At 37.7% G+C, this 18956-nt stretch overlaps 1 protein-coding gene across 4 annotated transcripts in view; it reads right to left on the bottom strand.

The window, feature by feature from the left end:
- The window catches only part of IMMP2L (inner mitochondrial membrane peptidase subunit 2), an 867031-nt gene that overhangs the window by 808869 nt on the left and 39206 nt on the right, over nucleotides 1–18956 (bottom strand). For all 4 annotated transcript variants that reach the window (XM_059171589.1, XM_059171592.1, XM_059171590.1 and 1 more), the window contains one exon: nucleotides 13628–13764. In XM_059171589.1, coding sequence (XP_059027572.1) covers nucleotides 13628–13762 — 135 coding nt within the window. In that variant the 5' untranslated portion in view covers nucleotides 13763–13764. The remainder of the gene's footprint in view (nucleotides 1–13627; nucleotides 13765–18956) is intronic.

An 18956-nucleotide genomic window follows, 5' to 3' on the forward strand; every position in this document is an offset into this window, starting at 1 on the left:
CTACATGGATACACCCATACATTGGCACCAAGATACACCTACAGACTGACAAATCCATAACTGCCTCATAAAACTGAATGAAGCTTTCTTAGTCCCTGATAGCTCTACAATCTCTCTAATGGGTCCCAGGTACCAGGGCATACCTATCTATTTACTTTACTTGTACAGCATCTGTGAAAAAATCTGTGAACAAAAAGATGAGACCGTGGTTTTAGATCTTTAGTTCCTCATTACTACTCGATGTGGCATCCTATAGGAAAAAAAAAAAAATTTTAGCAGTAGAAAAGTATATCAGTAGAAATTCAAGACCCCTGAATTACATGAATCAAAACAATCAGAATTAGCAGGTTCAACTGTGTAGGAAACAAACAGCATGTTAAAAGGAATTAAAAAGCACTGAGACAGATAAAAGAGACCGAAGTCCTTATATTGCTTCTTTATTGCTACAAAATAAACATTACAAAACCTAATACAAAACTGTGTATTTGCTCTTGATTCTGCAATCTAAGCTCTGCTTAGCTAGGTGGAAGTCAACTAGACTGACCTGATACCACTCAGGCAGCTACAACCGTGGAAATACTAGTGGTCCCAGAGGACAAGTTCCACTGTGCAAGCAAACCCACAACAGTACCATGACACATGGTCACCACTATTCCAGTCTCCAACATCAGTTTCATCACCACCTTTCCAGCTTCTAGTAAGAGTTGTATACTATTTATCCAACTTTGGCCAACAATCCCCTACTGTTTTTCTAGGCCCTCTGCTGCCATCCAGTCCCCAAACCAATGCCATCTATTCTTGAATTTTGTTTAGGCAGCACCTCACTAATTTGGGTTACCTGTTGTTTCCTAACAACCACTCCAAAACTATGAGCCTAAAAAGAAAAACCATTTATTTTTTCATAATCCTGCAACATAAGTTTCACTCGGAGGGGCAGATCCTCTGCCAGCCTCTCTTTCCTGAGGCCATTCATGTGGCTGCAATCATCTGTGACTCAAAAAGGGCTGGAGAGGGCAAGATGGCCCTACTCACACATCAAGCACTTAACAGGAACTCCTTGACCAGGATGCTTCACTTATTCTCCAGTGTCCTCTCTAGCAGGACTGCCTGAGTTTCTTGCATGTTCCCCACTCACAAGCACTAATGAAGTTCCTACTCGAGTAATATTTGTTGATGAGCAATTGGCTAAAGCAAGTCATATGGCCAGATTCAATGTGGGAGGAAATGTGATTCATTGAGGAGCCATTACTGTAAAAATCTACACATTTCCCGTGCTAAGTCAATGGGCCATTCTCTCAGATGACACTCTATGCTTCTTTTGGGTCATTTTAAAAACTACAGATGGGATGCCCAGGTGGCTCAGTCAATTAAGTGCCTGTCTTCAGCTCAGGTCATGATCACAGAGGGTCCTGGAATTGAGCCTCCCGTCAGGCTCCCTGCTCGGCGGTGCATCCCCTTCTCCCTCTTCTTTTGACTGCCCCCCCACCTCCACTCATGCTCTCTCTCTCTTTTTCAAATAAATAAAATATTTTTTTAAATAAAAATAAATTAAAAACTACAAAAGTGAAAGATTGTTTATATTGTAGAAAGAAAGAAAGAAAGAAGATTAGCTGGCAAAATAAAAAACTAAGCAAAAAATTAAAAGATAAGCATGCTAAGCTATAAAGTATAGAACACACATTTAAAAGCTAAAAAATAAAGTAACAGGATAATACAAAATTAAAACTAGAAAGAAGAAATAAAAACAAAGATTACAACTTGTAAGAAAAATTAAAAATGAAAATTACACATTGATATAACCATTGATACAAGGGATTAGAAGAAATGAAATAAGCTAAAATTAGCATAAATGTTTGATGAATGATTTAACAGACCAATGTATGGAGAATGGAAAATTTTTTCTATTTTCTTTCTTTCTATATCTATTTTCTTATTATTTTATTTATTTATTTGAGAGAGAAAAGAACATGTGCAAGATAGAGAGCCTCAGCTAGAGGAAGGGGCAGAGGGAGGGGGAGAAGCAGACTCCCTGCTGAGCAGGGAGCCCAATGTGGGGCTCTATCCCAGGACCCTGGGATCACGACTCGAGCGGAAGGCAGATGCTTAGCTGAATGACCCACCTAGGCAACACAAGAAAAATACACTTTTAAAAATACTAAAATTTAGAATTCGAAAGCTTAGCAAACCAAGACAACCAGGAATTTGGAAGCAAAAACAGTTCCCACATCTGGCAAATGCCCCAACAACTTGCCCTACCCAAGAGTTGGGGGCTCTCTACAACAAAAGGTTTCTCAAACATATTTTTTTTATTAAAGCATAATTGAGACATAATATTATATTCGTTTCAAATGTACAATACAGTGATTCAACACTTGTCTACATTGCAAAATGACTCACCCCAGTAAGTCTTGTTACCATCCACCACCATACAGAGTGAAGAATTTTTTTTCAAACTTGAGTATTTACAGAGCTTGTCACAACACAGATTCCGAGGTCCTAGCAATAATTCAATTTTCATAGCACTGGGACAGGGCTCAGGAACCTTCAGGAATAAGGCACCCCAGGTGGTACTAATAAAAACCTAAGGATGACACTAACTCTCAAAGGGCTTTCTCAGACCATGGGCCTCTTTATCCTTTGCATTGCACTTATTGCTTGAAGCCCTTAGGACAAGCCTACATTTAAAATTTCAGACTCAAAAGCTAAAATCCTCCATTCCCTTAGCTATAGCTCAATTTGAGCTGCTTTACCCTTTCAAGCCTCCCTCCAGCAATAAAGCAGCATTTTTCAAATTACAGGTCATGACCAATGAGTGAGTCATAGAATCAATTTAATGGGATGCAACCAGAATAGAAAATATCAGAGGGCAATGCACATAATGACGGTAATTACAATTTTAGTATTGTTACATGAAACTTCTGTTTCAGTTGTATGTATATATGTACAGTGAAAAACTATATTACTTAATGAGTCATAAGTAAAAAGGTTTGAAAACCTCTGCCATAAAGAATATGATGGATTCATCAAGAAACTAAAAAGTTTTCAGGTGAAGAGTGCAGAAACACCCTCAAAGTCAAAGAAAAAAATTTTAATGATGATAATTTCATTTCATCATATTTCTGTGGGGTTTAATTATTCAGGCATTTCAAAGCTTCAAAGAATAAATTTAATATGCATTTATTCAACATTACTCTGAAAGGGTAGGTGAGAGGAATATGGCCCTTTTCTTTTAGAAGCTTACAAAGTAGAGTTAGCATTAACCCATGAAATAAATAGAAGACTAGAGAACAATACAAAACATTTACAATCATGAGTTAAATGTGTAGTGCTGTCAGAGTTCAAGTAAGTGAACGATGGAATTAGGGAAAATTTCATAAAGAAGGTAGGGCTTGAGTTTAGCCTTAAAGGGAGCACATGATAGAAAAAGCAAAAAGGAAAAGGTATAGTAATAAGTCTTGTTACATAGCCAAACAAGGTGAACGGCCTATAAAAAGAATCTCAAACACTTGGTGTATAACTTCTCTTACAACTAAAATACCCCAAACATAAGACAAAGAACAAATGGAGGATGACTCTAAAAGGTAGCAAGAAGACTGGAGGCTAGGGACATAAAAACCTAAGGAATGACATGGTGGCAAGTTCCTGGGTTTTCTTTTTGCTTCTCATATATTCTAGATAACACACTGGAGAAGCCTGCAACCAGGAGTCACCAACAGGCAGAACAAAAAAGCTTAAAGAAAAGCCTACTTTCATGGCACCTGGTTGGCTCAGTCAGTTAGGTGTGTGCCTTCAGCTTGGGTCGTAATCCCAGGGTCCGGGGATCGAGCCCTACATCGGGCTCCCTGCTCAGCGAGGTGTCTGCTTCTCTCTTTCCCACTACCCATGCTTGTGTTCCCTCTCTCACTGTCTCTCTCTATCTGACAAATAAATAAACAAAAAAATCTTTAAAAAAAAAAAAAAGAAAATCCTACTTTCCAGCCACAGGGCCAGGAAAAGGACACTCAAGCGGAACAGAAAACACTTCTTATAAGACCATCCTAATCCAGCCAAACACTGAAGGAAACTCTGCCCCAACACCAGAGTGTTAATGGGTGGAACAGGGAACTGGGGCTCCAGCCACAGGCAGCATCAGTGAGACTGGGTACTTTCCCTTCACTTCCCCCAGTCCTGGAACAAGAGGTAGAATGAAAATGCAGGCCATGTTAGTCAGCACACACACTACCAGCTACCCCAGGATTAGTTTGGCAATTTCTTAAAAATGAAACATATATGTACCATCCGACTTAGCAATTCCACTCCTAGCAGCGTTATTCACAATAATGAAAATGTGGAAACAACTTAAAGGTTCATCATCTGGCAAGTAGAAACAAAATGGAAGAAAAAAAGTCCATACAATGGAATTCTTTTTGGTAATTTAAAAAAAAAAACAAAAAACTATCGATATATGGTACAACGTGAATAGACCTCCAAACACATTATGGTAAGTCAAAGAAGCAAGACACAAAAGACCACATATTGAATGGTTCTAGTTGCAGAGAATGCCCAGAAAAAGCATAAGTTAAAGTAAGAATTAACTTCAAATAGACAAGAGAGATCATTTTGGGGGGTTGGAAATGTTCTAAAAGATAATGATTCTACAACTCCATAAATTTATTAAAAATTACTAAATCATTCACCATGGATAAATTCAACAATATAGCATTAGCCCACAATAAAACTGTTTTTTTAAAAACTAGACAGATGGGGTGTCTGGGTGGCTCAGTGGGTTAAGCCTCTGCCTTCGGCTCAGATCATGATCTCAGGGTCCTGGGATTGAGCCTCACATCGGCCTCTCTGCTCAGCAGAGAGCCTGCTTTCCCCTTTCTCTGCCTGCCTCTCTGCCTGTCAAATAAATACATAAACAAAATATTTTTTAAAAATAATAAAAACCAGACAGAACAGTATAATAAACTACCCTGTTACCCATCATCTAAGGTCCAAAATTATGAACTCATGGCCAATCTCGTTTCATCTGAACATCACTCCACTCTTCCTCCTCCCGTATTACAATAAAGTAAATCTCAGCTATTACACATTTTACTGCAAATTTTATGTGACAAATACTATAGAAGATTTTTCAAACTAACAACAATACAATTTTTATACCTTAAAAAATACACTAAAGCACAACTGATAAAAATGGTACTTTGGCCATTTTAAATAATCTTTCATTCTCATCTTTTCAGTTTTGTCTTTTATTTCTTTAAACGTATTACATTTAGCAGCTGATAGTTCTAAGAGCTTGTCTTTAAGGTCTGATTCTGCCAAAGTATGTTATGGACTCTCACTTAGAATAGTGCTCGTTTCCTTGTGTGATATTTTTACTGTGAGAACCTGTTCCTCAAACTTTGTCCGTGTCCAGGAAGATCAGTGGTCGCTCCCACCAGGTGCATGAGGCGAGTCCAAAGTGACTGACAATCTCAAATTAGGGTGTTTCAATTGCAGTGAAGGTGAATTCAAACCTCAGTCCGCCTCTAGGGGCTTTTCCCCTCTACTCAGAGTCTAGAAAATTTTTCTTGCAGCACAGATTTTGGTTTTAGTATATGCCTTCCCTAAATATGTGTCTCCTCCATGGTCCTGAATTTATTCAGAATTTCTGTTCCACCTCCCAACCCTGTATGAGCCCAGGGCGTTGTCTTCTGATCCCCATGTGGCTATTAAAACCCAAAACTCTGGGCACCTGGGTGGCTCAGTTGGTTAAGCGACTACCTTCAGCTCAGGTCATAATCCTGGAGTCCTGGGATCAAGTCCCACATCAGGCTCCCTGCTCAGCGGGTGTCTGCTTCTCCCTCTGACCCTCTCCCGTCTTATGTTCTCTCGCTCTCTCTCACACTCCACACACACACACTTTTTCTCTCTCTCTCTCTCTCAGGTAAATAAATAAAATCTTCAAAGCAAAACAAAAAAAAAACAAACAAGTAAAACAAAACTCTGAGTTACCAGGAATTGACAAATGTCTGTAGGATAGCTTCAGACTTCAAAGCATACTGACTACTCTGGAAATGTATTCCCCTTTATTTGTGGTTTCAGATCATTTCCCTTACCTCCCTGCAAGGTCACTATGCATTTTTAAAGATTTTTCATGTTTTATTTATACTTTTTTATGAGTTTTGCATTGAGAATATTTTCTAGATATCTACTCTGCTATATTTCCGGAAAATGAAATCTAATTCCTTCTTTTAAGAAGCCTAATAAAGTTTATAATCTTCAGTCTAGAATAGGGCATTTTCCATCAACCTAGGTTTCAAAGTTTTAAATCTTTTACCTCCCACCATAACATTAATTTCTATCTTTGTTTAAGATCCAAAAGTACCACAGAACCACCCAAAATTAAATAAATTATCAATCAGTCCACTGCAAAAAAACAAAAATAAAATGGAACAAAATATCTCTGTGAGCATTATTATAGGGAGGCATTACACAACAGTGATAAAGCAGGACTTTTATTAGTTATCATTTAGTAAAATGGAAAGCCTTACCACAGTTAGTTGGAGTCAGTTCCGAAACTTGATGGCTGTGTGAGCTTAGGTAAATTATCTCCAATGTTTGGCCTCAGTTTTTTTAAAATGGATAGTTTAGCTAGAGTCAATATACCTTCATGTATTAAAAGTTCTGGGTGGCTCAGTTGGTTGGACGACTGCCTTCGGCTTAGGTCATGATCCTGGAGTCCCGGGATCGAGTCCCGCATCGGGCCCCCAGCTACACGGGGAGTCTGCTTCTCTCTCTGACCTTCTCCTCGCTCATGTTCTCTCTCACTGTCTCTCTCTCAAATAAATAAATAAATAAAATCTTTAAAAAAAAAAAAAAGTTCCAGCCATGGGAATCTGAATAAAGTATTAAATTTAAAATTATGTAAAAGAAAACTAATAGTATGCCAATCAGCAATGATCATGACTCAGAAGAGTACACAAAAGTCTTCTTAAAGGAACACGGTGTACGCAACTTAAATGGTTCAGTAACAATGTTTTTGTGAGTGTGTATACATGTATGTACGTGTGTGTGTGTGTGTGTGTGTGTGTGTACACAGAGAGACACAAATATCCACGTCTGAGAGAGAGGAAAAGAAGGGGAGGGAGAGAGAGAAGGGGAAGGAGGGGAAAAGAAAAGGGGAGAAAAGAAAGGCGGCAAAATATTGAAAAATGATGAATCTGAGCAGAAACCCACGGGAGTTCTCTGTACTACTCTTACAACTTTTCTGTGAGCCTAAAATTACTTCAACATCTTTTTTAAAAGTGTTATGAAGTCAGCATTTAAATAACAGATATAACCCTGGCTACATAAAACAGAAGCATACTGTTCTATCATGGGAAGTAAAGGAAGTCCAGGAAGGGACATTATGAAGTTATCACTCACCAACTGTTTCAATCTCACATATGTTTGTTGCTATAAATACAAACTGATCTATTTGAATTCTCTATTAATGACAGGTTGCAGAACTACATAAAAATGTATAACATCCTGATGGGTAAACACCTTAGGTGAGATTTTTGAGCCGGAGGTAATTTGGGAAGAAAGCTCACATATCAGCTGAGAAAGCATTCCAACATGAACTCCCGGCTTCCTCCAAAGTCAGCCGCAGACGACCAAGGGGAGTAAGAACACAGAGCATTCAGCATCGCAGGAAATGTGTGCCCTGTGGTTCCCAGCATCTTGGAAGTGCAAATTCAGCAGGTAGCATAAAAATCCCTAACTCTACAATAAATTCTGGCGCATAAATCACAATATATGTATCTCTTTCCTTAAGAGTCTATATTTGTATCTAGCTTCTCAGAGTGTCAAAATAATAGTTATAACCAATGATAACTGTTGAATATTAAGCCCTCTACAGGTTTAAAATTTTTTTAATAAAATAAAATAAATAAATGTGACAAGGAGAGGGCGTAAGCCTCTTTGCTCGCTTTTTTGACAGAACTTTTAATTTTAAGCTCAGCAGGAAATTCAGATAATGACTGCAAAGAGCCAAGCAGGAGTCTAAGATGTTTCTTACAAACCAATCTCTTCAGGATCATCTGCAGATAGCTGAAAGTCAAGACAATTTTGAACCAAGGGAAGTGTGTTATTGATTAGTAAATACCTCAATGCTGATTAAACTATTTTCCCTCCCATTCTCTAACTTTCTAATTTATTCTGCATAAATCTTTCTCTGAAGTCTGAGCTAGAGAGATATAATTGTGGAATAATATTTTCAAGTATTTTCCCCTCCGGCTATGCCAACTGGAAAAAAGAAGATGGTATACTATATGCTACAGATAGCAATTCCAACAAAACAGGACAGTGATACCTGCTTTCTGAAAGTCTTAATTTTAAATGAAGAAGGCATACACCTTTTATAAGAACCAGTGACCCTGCTACAGGCATTCTCACTCAAATAAAATCTAAAACTTTGGTATGAGGTCATTAAACTATTCCTAGGGCACCTCTTTTACTCTAAAAGCCTCAGTAAGCAATTGAACTTCTAATTTGAATAATTGCATTCCACCAACATAAATTCCCTCTGTAGTTTCAACTGTATGCAGTATCAGTCTTCATTTCCTGAGTTAAATTAATATTGAGTAATGCGGTGCTTCTTAAAAAAAAAAAAAAAGTGCATCCACTTTCATAGTAACCTTTCAGCAACTAGTAGAAGTGATTCATGTGCACTCGAGGGGAATAGTTCAGTATGAGTAATCATTAACCAATAATTTCTGCCAGCATTCTCTGTGTGTAGAGTATTGCAAAAGGTACATCTCATCCAATAAAGTGGATATACCTATACAACTTTATTTTAAAAATCAAATGTTTGATAAACTGTACCATATTTCCCATCAAATTGTCATTCTACTATTAAAAACTTTACTTTCATTTATGACTTATCTTCAACTAGCTGTGAGTCCTCATGTTTGACCACCTCTGTCCTTCTATTCAGATACCTAATAAATTATAAATTAATGCTGGGAAACCTAACTTACTCCATAGTGTTCAAAAAATAAAGATTTCTTGTAAGACAGAATCCTGAAAACAAGCTTCTCCTATTAAATCCCAAGCCAGCAGAATTCTAAAAAGACATAAAAAACAGTTCTCATGAAAAATTTGCTACCAAAGTGATTTCCAATGTTGCTATAACAGCATTTATTCAATACACTCCAAAAGACTGGTACAATATATCTCTTTAATGAGATCTGATCTTTCAGTCCTTGGATTTTCTTAAATAACATGTCTACAAGTTACAGAGTGACCTTTATGAAAAGTCACTCTAAAGTGATGATCCAAGTGGCCCTGGATGACTTCCAGCTTAAAGACATCTAAAATGGATCAACCTATTCCAGAATGCAATGACTCAAAATTTCAATCTACTCCAATCTTGTCAGTCTTTGACTTCAAAGACTAGGGTCATTGTAGGTAGACTCAAAGGTGAAAAATAACTTTTTAGATTACCTCTGAAGTCAACCAAATACCATTGAAGTCATAGTGGCTATAGTAGGTATACTCACCTACTCAGTTTTTTCCTTCCCTCCTCACTTTGCCATGACTCCCAATCTCACTGACTTTGCCATGACTCCCAATCTCACTGACTTTAGGTTTTGATACATGACTTACTTATTTGAACAGAGGAGTCGAAGTTCTGAACAGTCTTTAAGAGGTTCTGAGTGTTTCTACTCACCCTCTGATATCTTGCTATCACCCATGAAAACATACCCCCAAGTAGCCATGGCTCCTTCAGTGTAGGTCCCACAAAGACAGATACATGAAGTAGAATGAACCAAACCCAGAGTCCAGAGTGACTACAGTTAATCTACCGACCCATGAGTAAGAAATAATGATCTGAATGCAAGCAACTGAAATCTTAGGGTAGTTTATTGCTATAGTGAAAGTTAATACCATGACCAACAATAAAAGGGCTCAAGGTATTATTCTTCGGCACCACTCTATTCCAGATTAAAACTTCCAGATCTATGCTCCAAAATAGTATGCTAAAGCAAACCAGTTTTCATTTCAGTACCAGGCACTGGCCAAATATATCTGACAGCTTGATACCTTCTCATCTGAAAACGTATCCATTATTCAGGGTTAATAGCCTTGAAACTCTTCTACTAAAGTAAAAGTACATTGATGACAGAATCCATACCTGATTCGCCATCCCCCACCACACCTAAAATAGTGTTTCACACTTCTTAGCCATTGATAAATGACTCCCTATTCCAACTCAAAGTTACCTCTGCTTTTCATTATTGTCCAAATCTCAAAATGACCTCCTGAGTCACAAAATGATTCAGATACTTGAAATGACAGAAATGACTAGATATGATCTTTCCACCTGAACACACATGTATTCTAAAGTGCACAATGAATGATGCTCAAGACTGGTAACCTACACCAACATGAATTCCTTCAAAATGGCACAGAGTAGGGGCGCCTGGGTGGCTCAGTGGGTTAAAGCCTCTGCCTTCAGCTCAGGTCATGATCTCAGGGTCCTGGGATCGAGCCCCGCATCGGGCTCTCTGCTCAGCAGGGAGCCTGCTTCCCTTCCTCTCTCTCTGCCTCCTTCTCTGCCTACTTGTGATCTCTGTCTGTCAAATAAATAAATAAAATCTTTAAAAAAAAAATGGCACAGAGTCCTTCAATGAATACTGAGATGTAGAATGACATGTCTCATGGTGCTGCACACAAACATGCCACAGAGCTATGTCAGCGTTCAAGGCAGGTCTCACAAGGGGGCCCAGCAAAGCCTTCAGGGGAGCACATTTCCATCTTGAGTCTTTTTCACACTGGTCCTCTCTGCCACGCTGCCTCCTGATCATTGATTGTACCAGTCTCATTTTCTCCATCGTCCTCTATTACCCAACTGATCTAGGTAACTTTCTTTCCTCTTCTTCTCCACACTTCTTTTCATTTCTTGCCACTTGCTTTTTCTCCCTTTCTCTCACTTCTAAACCTGGTACAAGAAGGCATCGTTGCACATTCAGAGAACTCCCTTCCTTCACAACAAATCAACCAACTGCCAAATACCAGATATAATTCTCGGGCCTCAGAGTCAATAAGAGCAGGTGTGTTCCTTGCAGGATGCTCGGGGACTTCCAGTCATGACCACACACCCTGCCAGCTATTTAGTACTTGTGTCATTACAGAAATTTGAAGACAAGAATTTTTGTCGAATTTTTGGTCAAAAATTCTGCTGAATTCCACAGTCTAAACATGTTCAGTTCATCAAAGTTGTGTAGTAGCAAAGATGTCTTCAAAAATGCTTAATTAATTAATCACTATATCCCATTATTATAATTTCTGCTCCTAAATAATTTTAAGTATGGTTTAGTAATATCTAATGAAATTATAGATAAATTCTCTATTATACTTAGAAGGAGTCAAAAAATCCGAAAATACAGACCCAACTGTAATAAACATATATGTTTGTTTTCTTCCCAGAATATCCTTTCCTCTTTTATTCTGAAAATAGCATACCCTCTCTTCTGGGAAATGTCACCCCTTCCTTACCCCGAAAGTTGATTCAAATATATTCTGTCATTTTCTTATTGAGCCTAGCCCTGGCTAGGGCTGTGTACCTGTCTGAAGTCGGGCCAATCATGGCACCTTAACCCACGGGTCAAAGTTGATCTATATTTGTATAGATGAGGCTACATGACTGAAACAATCAATCACAGTCCTTTCCCAAGATCTTTCAAAGTAAAATTAAGGCAAGAGGAGAGATCTCTCTCAAGTGGTGACGAAATAGGGCATCTTAAAGCATGAGAGCTGCCAGCAGCCCTGTGCCCAGCATGGTGAAGAAAGCCGGTCTGAGAGAACGAAGCCAAAGATGCAGACAGAAACAGACGGCAGAAACACAGAAGACAGAGCACCCCGCGGTGTCCAAATCCCTGGTTCCAGTTGTCCCTGCTGATTGTCACACTTCTGCCTTCCTCCTGGCTACATAATAAACCTTCCAATAAACTCTCCTGTATATCTAACTCAATTCAAGCTCTTATCCTGTAATCAGTAGCCAGGGAAATTCTACATAATATACCAGACAAACTACAAGATAACAAATTTGACTTCTTGGGAGTAGGGCCCAGGAACACTGTAAGAAATGTATCTGCAGGAAATGTACCTGCAGCAAAAAATCCGATTTAACAGACTGGCATTTCAGAATGACATTAATATTTAACACTTTCTTCACTGTCTTCTTAACTGGGGGTAAGCCTTGTCTTTTCATAAGACAATCAATTTCTTTTATTTTTTACTGAATTCCCTCTTAGCACAAGCCATGAACAAAGATATTCAGTGGGTCTATACTGGCCTAAGTCATCAAGTTTAGGATACTATGATTGTTGCACGATCCTCTGGAATATCATTAGATCCAAGGTAAGAAGGCTTTGTGTTCTGGAAAAATCTATCTCAGTATAGTAATGGTTGTATAGCAAAATAGCACTCACTACCAGAACTCAGGAAGAGATCTGATTTTCAATACAATAATTACATTTTAAAATGCATACTCATTCTAACTCCTCAAAGCTGGAGTTAAGAAACTAGTTAAGGAACTAGTTCTGACTAAAAACAATAAATAAATAAATAAATAAATAAATGTTTATTCTTTATATAACTTTAACTTTAAGCTCTTAAAAGTTTATTTATTCATTTTACTTATTTGTTTTATACAGCTATCTAGAACAATGTGAACTTAATACATGTTCACAATGGAAGAAAACAAACCATATCACAAAATGCAAAATCATCTTAATTACATAAACTTACTCATACAGCTAGGTTATTAGCATCAACTTAGAACAAAGTCTTCCCTGTTATTCCAGAAGACTATTTGCACATAAGTTTTGGAAATCTCCACTGCAAAATTCTTCCAACATAAAGTGCATTTAATCTTTTCAATCAGCAACATACTTAAAGAACACACCCAGAATATCTGGGACCAATGTTCTACACTATTCTACCTACTGAAAGTGTGTATGTTTATACACATATGCATATATACATATATATACATGAACACATATGTGTATTTATGTATATATACACCCTTGTATATAAATATATTTTATACATATATAGATACTTTGGGTGTAAGTACATATATATGCATACTAATATGTATATGGATACCGAGATAGATATAGTAACTCTATGTATATATATACCTATATATATATGCATACACACACAGTAACTGAATTTGACCCAAACCCATCCTACGACTACACTATCAATACAATATCAAAGGATATTTAAGTGTGGATTCAAATATAATTAAAATATCTTAAAATCCCAGGTCATAGCTACAGAAAATGGTGTCATTTAGTAAAATTTCCTTAGAATCTCTACTTACCATATTAAAGTAAATAAAATAAAATAAAAACTAAAAAAAAAAAAACCCTACAGATATAGAGAACGATTTGATAATTATGTTTATTCACCTCCACCCTGTTTATAATATGATTACATTAAAAGACCTTTTAAAACAATTTAGTAAAGTTAAATTTCAGGTCAAGGCCTTTTTAAAACTTTTCAGTTCCCAGCACAGAAATAATATACAGAACTCCCACTGCTAGTACACAAGAAACCATGAAGCATGTGCTATAAAGAATGAAGCCACATCCGTTTTTACCTGCATTGATGCTCCCTCCACTCTGGCCACACAGGCCACCCGGTCCAGGAAAGTCACTGCCACGGGCACCGCCACAAAAAAGCCCTTACAGAAGGCTTTGGCATATCTTCTCACCCAGCCTTGTGACTGTGCCATACCTGAAAACAAGTACAAAATTAGCCTCAAAAAAAAGGTAAAAAAAAGAAAAAACAAAAGCAGCACAGGAAAAGCAAGAGTTAAGGAAAAACCACCTCATCTCTTAATATATTTCACATGCATCCCTACAAGCAGTGGAATAAATCTGATTTAAATCCCAAAGGCAAATACACTAACTCAGATGAACTCTTTTCAGTAACTGAAGTCCACTTGATAACTTTAGTGGAAACTCTCTCTTCACAAAGCTGTAAGTTAGAAAACAAAGAAGCAGTCCAAAAGTAAATCCCTTCAGGTTGTTGGCTATTACGGTGGAGATGCTTCTCACACTTCTGACATCTGTTCTCTTCCACAGTCCCACAAGTTTTAGTGGGACACATGGCTGCCTGGCCTCCCTTGCAGCTAACTGTGACCATGTGACTATATCTGATGAATACCGTATGAGTAAAAATGATAAATTTCCACACTGTGCTCTGAAAAAGAAAACAGGGAGGCCCTTCCTGCTTCCCTTTTTTTGATATCATGGTAACAATGGAGTAGTAGGAGCAGGAGTAGCCATCTCAAGATAAAGATGGCAAAGCAACAAAATAGAAGGGTCCTGGATTCCCAGCACCGTGGAGGGACTATAATTGTGATGCACTGTTTACCCTTGAACTATTATATTAAATGAGAGACCCACCACTTTCCATCATGTCTAAATCACTGCTATATGAGTCTGTGTTACAGCAGCCAAACTGATCCTAATACAACAATGAAATCTATGATAGATCAAGAAAAAAAAACAATAAAAGAAAAAAACCACTGCATGTGGATTCAATACAAATAATTACCAACACTCACCCTATAACCACTGGACTAATTTTCAGATTTTCTAGGGATAAGCAATCCCTAAATTGTCTCATGCAATGAAAAACAAAATAGCGAGACATTAAGATACGCTACCCTACCAGACCAAAAGGAGCCGAACACAGTCCAAAGATGAAGAAGCTTCATGGCTGAGAAAGATAAATGACTGTTTTATTTTCAGTCTTACTTAGACAAGCTCCATGTGCTACCCAAGACTGAAGGAGGAGGTGAAGGGGGTGCTGACGTTAGAGGTCTCTTGACCTCTCCTTTGCAGTGTGCAACTAGATCAGAGCAACTGAAAAGTTCTCTAATACAACCACAAGGCTTGTTTAGACCTAAAACCACACATCAGTTTGCTTCCAAGTGATAACTGAAGATTATTTGTCCTTTTGAGAGCAGATACAAAAAGGTCCAGAAATGCAATTCACACCAGGCATATACCAGAAAAGCATATAATGGGACAGTATTTAGGCTTTTCATTTTTAAGTTCCCAAAAGTCACACTCCCAATGAGAGCAGTGTTATAATAATATTAATATTATAGACATGAAAAGAAGCCAAAAATAGGTAAGAATATAAGAAGGAGAAGAAAAAGACTAAGAAATATATTCGTGAACAATATAGGGAGACGGAGCAGGAAAATAATATCAATAAGTAAATAAATAAGTACAATTATTTACTTATTTGCATAAGTGAATAAAAGCAGAAAAATTACAGTTAAATTCAGTCTGAGTACTTATATCTGAAGATTTTACCCACTGATCTATATAATTTAAACTTGAAAGGAGAGACAGAGGAACATACAAAGAAAGGATGGGACCACTTCCAAACAGCTTTATTCAAAAGACTTCACTTCTTTTATTTTAAAGAAATGTTTCCTTTAAAGACACATACAAAAGAGGGTCACGTGGTAATGAAAAATACATAGTCTTCTGATCCTGACAGAGCACAAGAATTCTCCAGAGTTACCAGTATAGGACAATGGCTTTCCAACGGTTTTGACCATATCCTATAATAAGAAATACATTCTATAGAGCAACCAAGTACTCAAATACTCACATACACACACAACTTACACATACACCCTCACAGTGCAGCAAATAAGAATTGAAAACAGTTTCACAAAACAGTACTTATCACATAATAGGCTATCATTTTAGTCTGTTCTGTTTCCTTGGATGAGACAAGATGAATGTCAGGAGACCAGATTATTCTAGTGGTCCAGGGCAAGAGATGATGGTAGTCTGGACCACACTGGTGTTGACAGAGATGGAATAAAATGAGCAGACTTGGGGCACCTGGCTGGCTCAGTCAGCGGAGCGGGCAACTCTTGATCTCAGGGTTGTGAGTTCCAGTCCCATATGAGACACAGAGCTTACTTAAAAAAAAAAAAAAAATGAGCAGACTTATGATACATATTTTGGAGGTTAAAAAGACAGGATTGGATGTGGATGGGCAATGGAGGGAGAGGGGATAGGAACTAAGAGAAGAAGTGTCAAGAGGCAGTAGTGACCTATGAAAGGACTGTTAATTGCATTTGAACTGCATTCCAAAGTAATAAAAACATGCTCGTAATTCAATTTCTCAAACCTTTACTCAGTCTTACTAAGGACAAGGCCATAAGTTGGACACTGGGAATATAGGAGTGGAAAAGCAGATATGGTCCTTGCTCTCAAGGATTAACAGTATTCCGGAAAGATGCCCCTGAATGAACATTCTTAAATGGAAATGAGTATTGAAAAGGGCCATGCCCTGAAGCACGGGAATATGGAGCAAGGAAGTCCCTCCGTCAGAAATCGATCAGCAAAGGGCTGCCAAGGAAACAGCAACTGAGGTGGGACCTGAGCATTTCAGGCACAAGGAGCAGCATATGTAAAGGCCTAGGAGTGAAGTAAAATGTAGCTATTTAAGAAACAAAAAGAAGTTCAATTTGGATAAAATATATACACAATTTATTTGCTGATCTTCAATTTTTACTTTAGTAAACTTTTTTTTAAAGATTTTATTTTTTATTTGAGGCAGAGAGAGAGAGATGGAACACAAGCAGAAGGAGCAGCAGGCAGAGGCAGAGGGAGAAGCAGGCTCCTTGCCAAGCAAGGAGCCTAATGCGGGACTCGATTACAGGACCCTAGGATCATGACCTGAGCCAAACAAAGGCAGACGCTTAACCAACTGAGCCACCCAGACACCCTACTCTAGTAAACATTTAGTTATTGACTGCTAAACACCAATGCTAAGGGAAGAGAATATAAAGATGGCTGGGCATACAATATAATATCATTTAAAAACTCTCAAAAACAATATTTTATATTTTCTATGTAAATTTGTATAAGCATATAAAAGTATTTAAAATAGAGTATTACTCGTATTATTGTGCTCACTACTTACTAACCACTCATGTCACTTGTATAATTAGTGAAGAACAAAAAGAGATAGAAAAAGCAGACTTATCAAAATGCTGAGTGGTTCATCCTAGATGCTGGAAATGTAGATGATGACTATTTCTTCTTTGAACTTCCACTGGTTTCTAGCATTTAAAAAGGAAATATGATGCTATGAAGTCACTTTAGTATATAGATACTACAGGATGATGCCAGTCTTGATCTATTTCCTATCATGATAAACTACCCTTTCTCAGTCCAGTCTCTATGCTGTTCTATGGGTAACAAAAAACACCGAGTAAGATTCTTCCCTAATTACGCAGCAATCAATGTAACTGACTGCAATTCTTTTATGTAACCAAAATAGTCTATGTTGGAATATTACATGCTTTGGAAAATTTCTTGAGAGTTTGAAAAGCCTTAGAAAATCCAACCTTTCTTCTCACCCATAGTAGCATTTGGGTTCAAACAGGAAAAACCTGCTGACAACCCATATTATAACCAACCTGACAACTTGACTATTTTAAGTAATTAATAAACTGGCTTTGAAACATATAAACCTATGCTTATCTAAATATTAAGCAAAAATAAGTATTAATAATTATTAAGCAAATGTGAATAGAAAAACATGCTCTTATACATCCATGGCTCTTAGAATTAAAAAAGCAAACATAAGACAGAATGAAATTATAACTGCTATCTTTGCTGTTCCTTGTTTCCTGCATGCATGGACCTTCACTAAATGAGTAGGGATATGGGCAGAATAGAAACTGGGAATGTTTTCAAATATGATGATGCCGCAGCTATCCCAGTTATAAGGCAACATACGTGCTTACAATCTAAATTAAGGGGAAGGAGAATGTAAGTTGTATTAGAATTGGAGTCCCAGAATTTTGCACCTCCCCTTCCTTCCCAATATCCACTCTCTCATACACTGCTACTCCATTTGGTCACTGTGGCCCCCAGGAAGGATCATAGTAATGAGAGTCCAGGGCATGAGGTGGCCTAGAACTAGCTGCATGTCTCACCAACTCACTTTCAGGCCTCAGTTTCCCTGTCTGTAAAAAGAGAAGTTAGATTCAATGTCTAAGGTTCTTTCTGTGCCCAGCTTTAGTCTTAAAAAGTCACTCAGATTATTACTAAGAAAAGACAGGCGGTTGCCTTTTAGGTTTGAGACTCCAAGTGTTAAAAAGAAAAAAAGGACTTTGCTTTTATTAAACAGCAAGTTAAAAAAAAGAAACAGAGAAGAAGCTGGACCAAGTGCAAATCATGTCAAAGAACATTTAGTTATAGTGAAAGCCACTGTTCTTTCACTTCCTGTCTTCATAACTCCACTGCTGACCATCTCCTGCACAACAGAGTCAAGACAAGTATTTTTCTACTGAGAGATTCTCAAAAAGCATGTGGGAGAAGTGCCAATGTGAAGGTGTACAGATGCTACCCAAGCCAAGGGAAAAATTTAAGCTACCTTACAAACAAGTTGTCACTATTTTCAGAAGCTCAAAAGCCTCAGTATACTCCTGTCCCACCTGAAATGCAAACCACACCTCTACCACATAAAAGTCAAACACTATTAAAAGCTTCTAACTATCACTAAGATAAACCATACATAAGTGAAAACAAACATTACATTTCCATGTCAAATCACACAAATAAATTGTTTAAAGTTCTATGGCATTCATATTTTGTAAAGTTCATGTATTTTTTATTTCTTTAGAAACTGCCAAAGAGGGGCGCCTGGGTGGCTCAGTGGGTTAAACCGCTGCCTTCGGCTCAGGTCATGATCTCAGGGTCCTGGGATCGAGTCCCGCATCGGGCTCTCTGCTCAGCAGGGAGCCTGCTTCCTTCTCTCTCTCTCTGCCTGTCTCTCAGTGTACTTGTGATTTCTCTCTGTCAAATAAATAAATAAAATCTTTAAAAAAAAAAAAAAAGAAAGAAACTGCCAAAGAATCATTGGAATGATGTGGTCTT

This window comes from Mustela lutreola, chromosome 4 (genome assembly GCF_030435805.1).
Source record: "Mustela lutreola isolate mMusLut2 chromosome 4, mMusLut2.pri, whole genome shotgun sequence".
Classification (NCBI taxonomy): Eukaryota; Metazoa; Chordata; class Mammalia; order Carnivora; family Mustelidae; genus Mustela; species Mustela lutreola.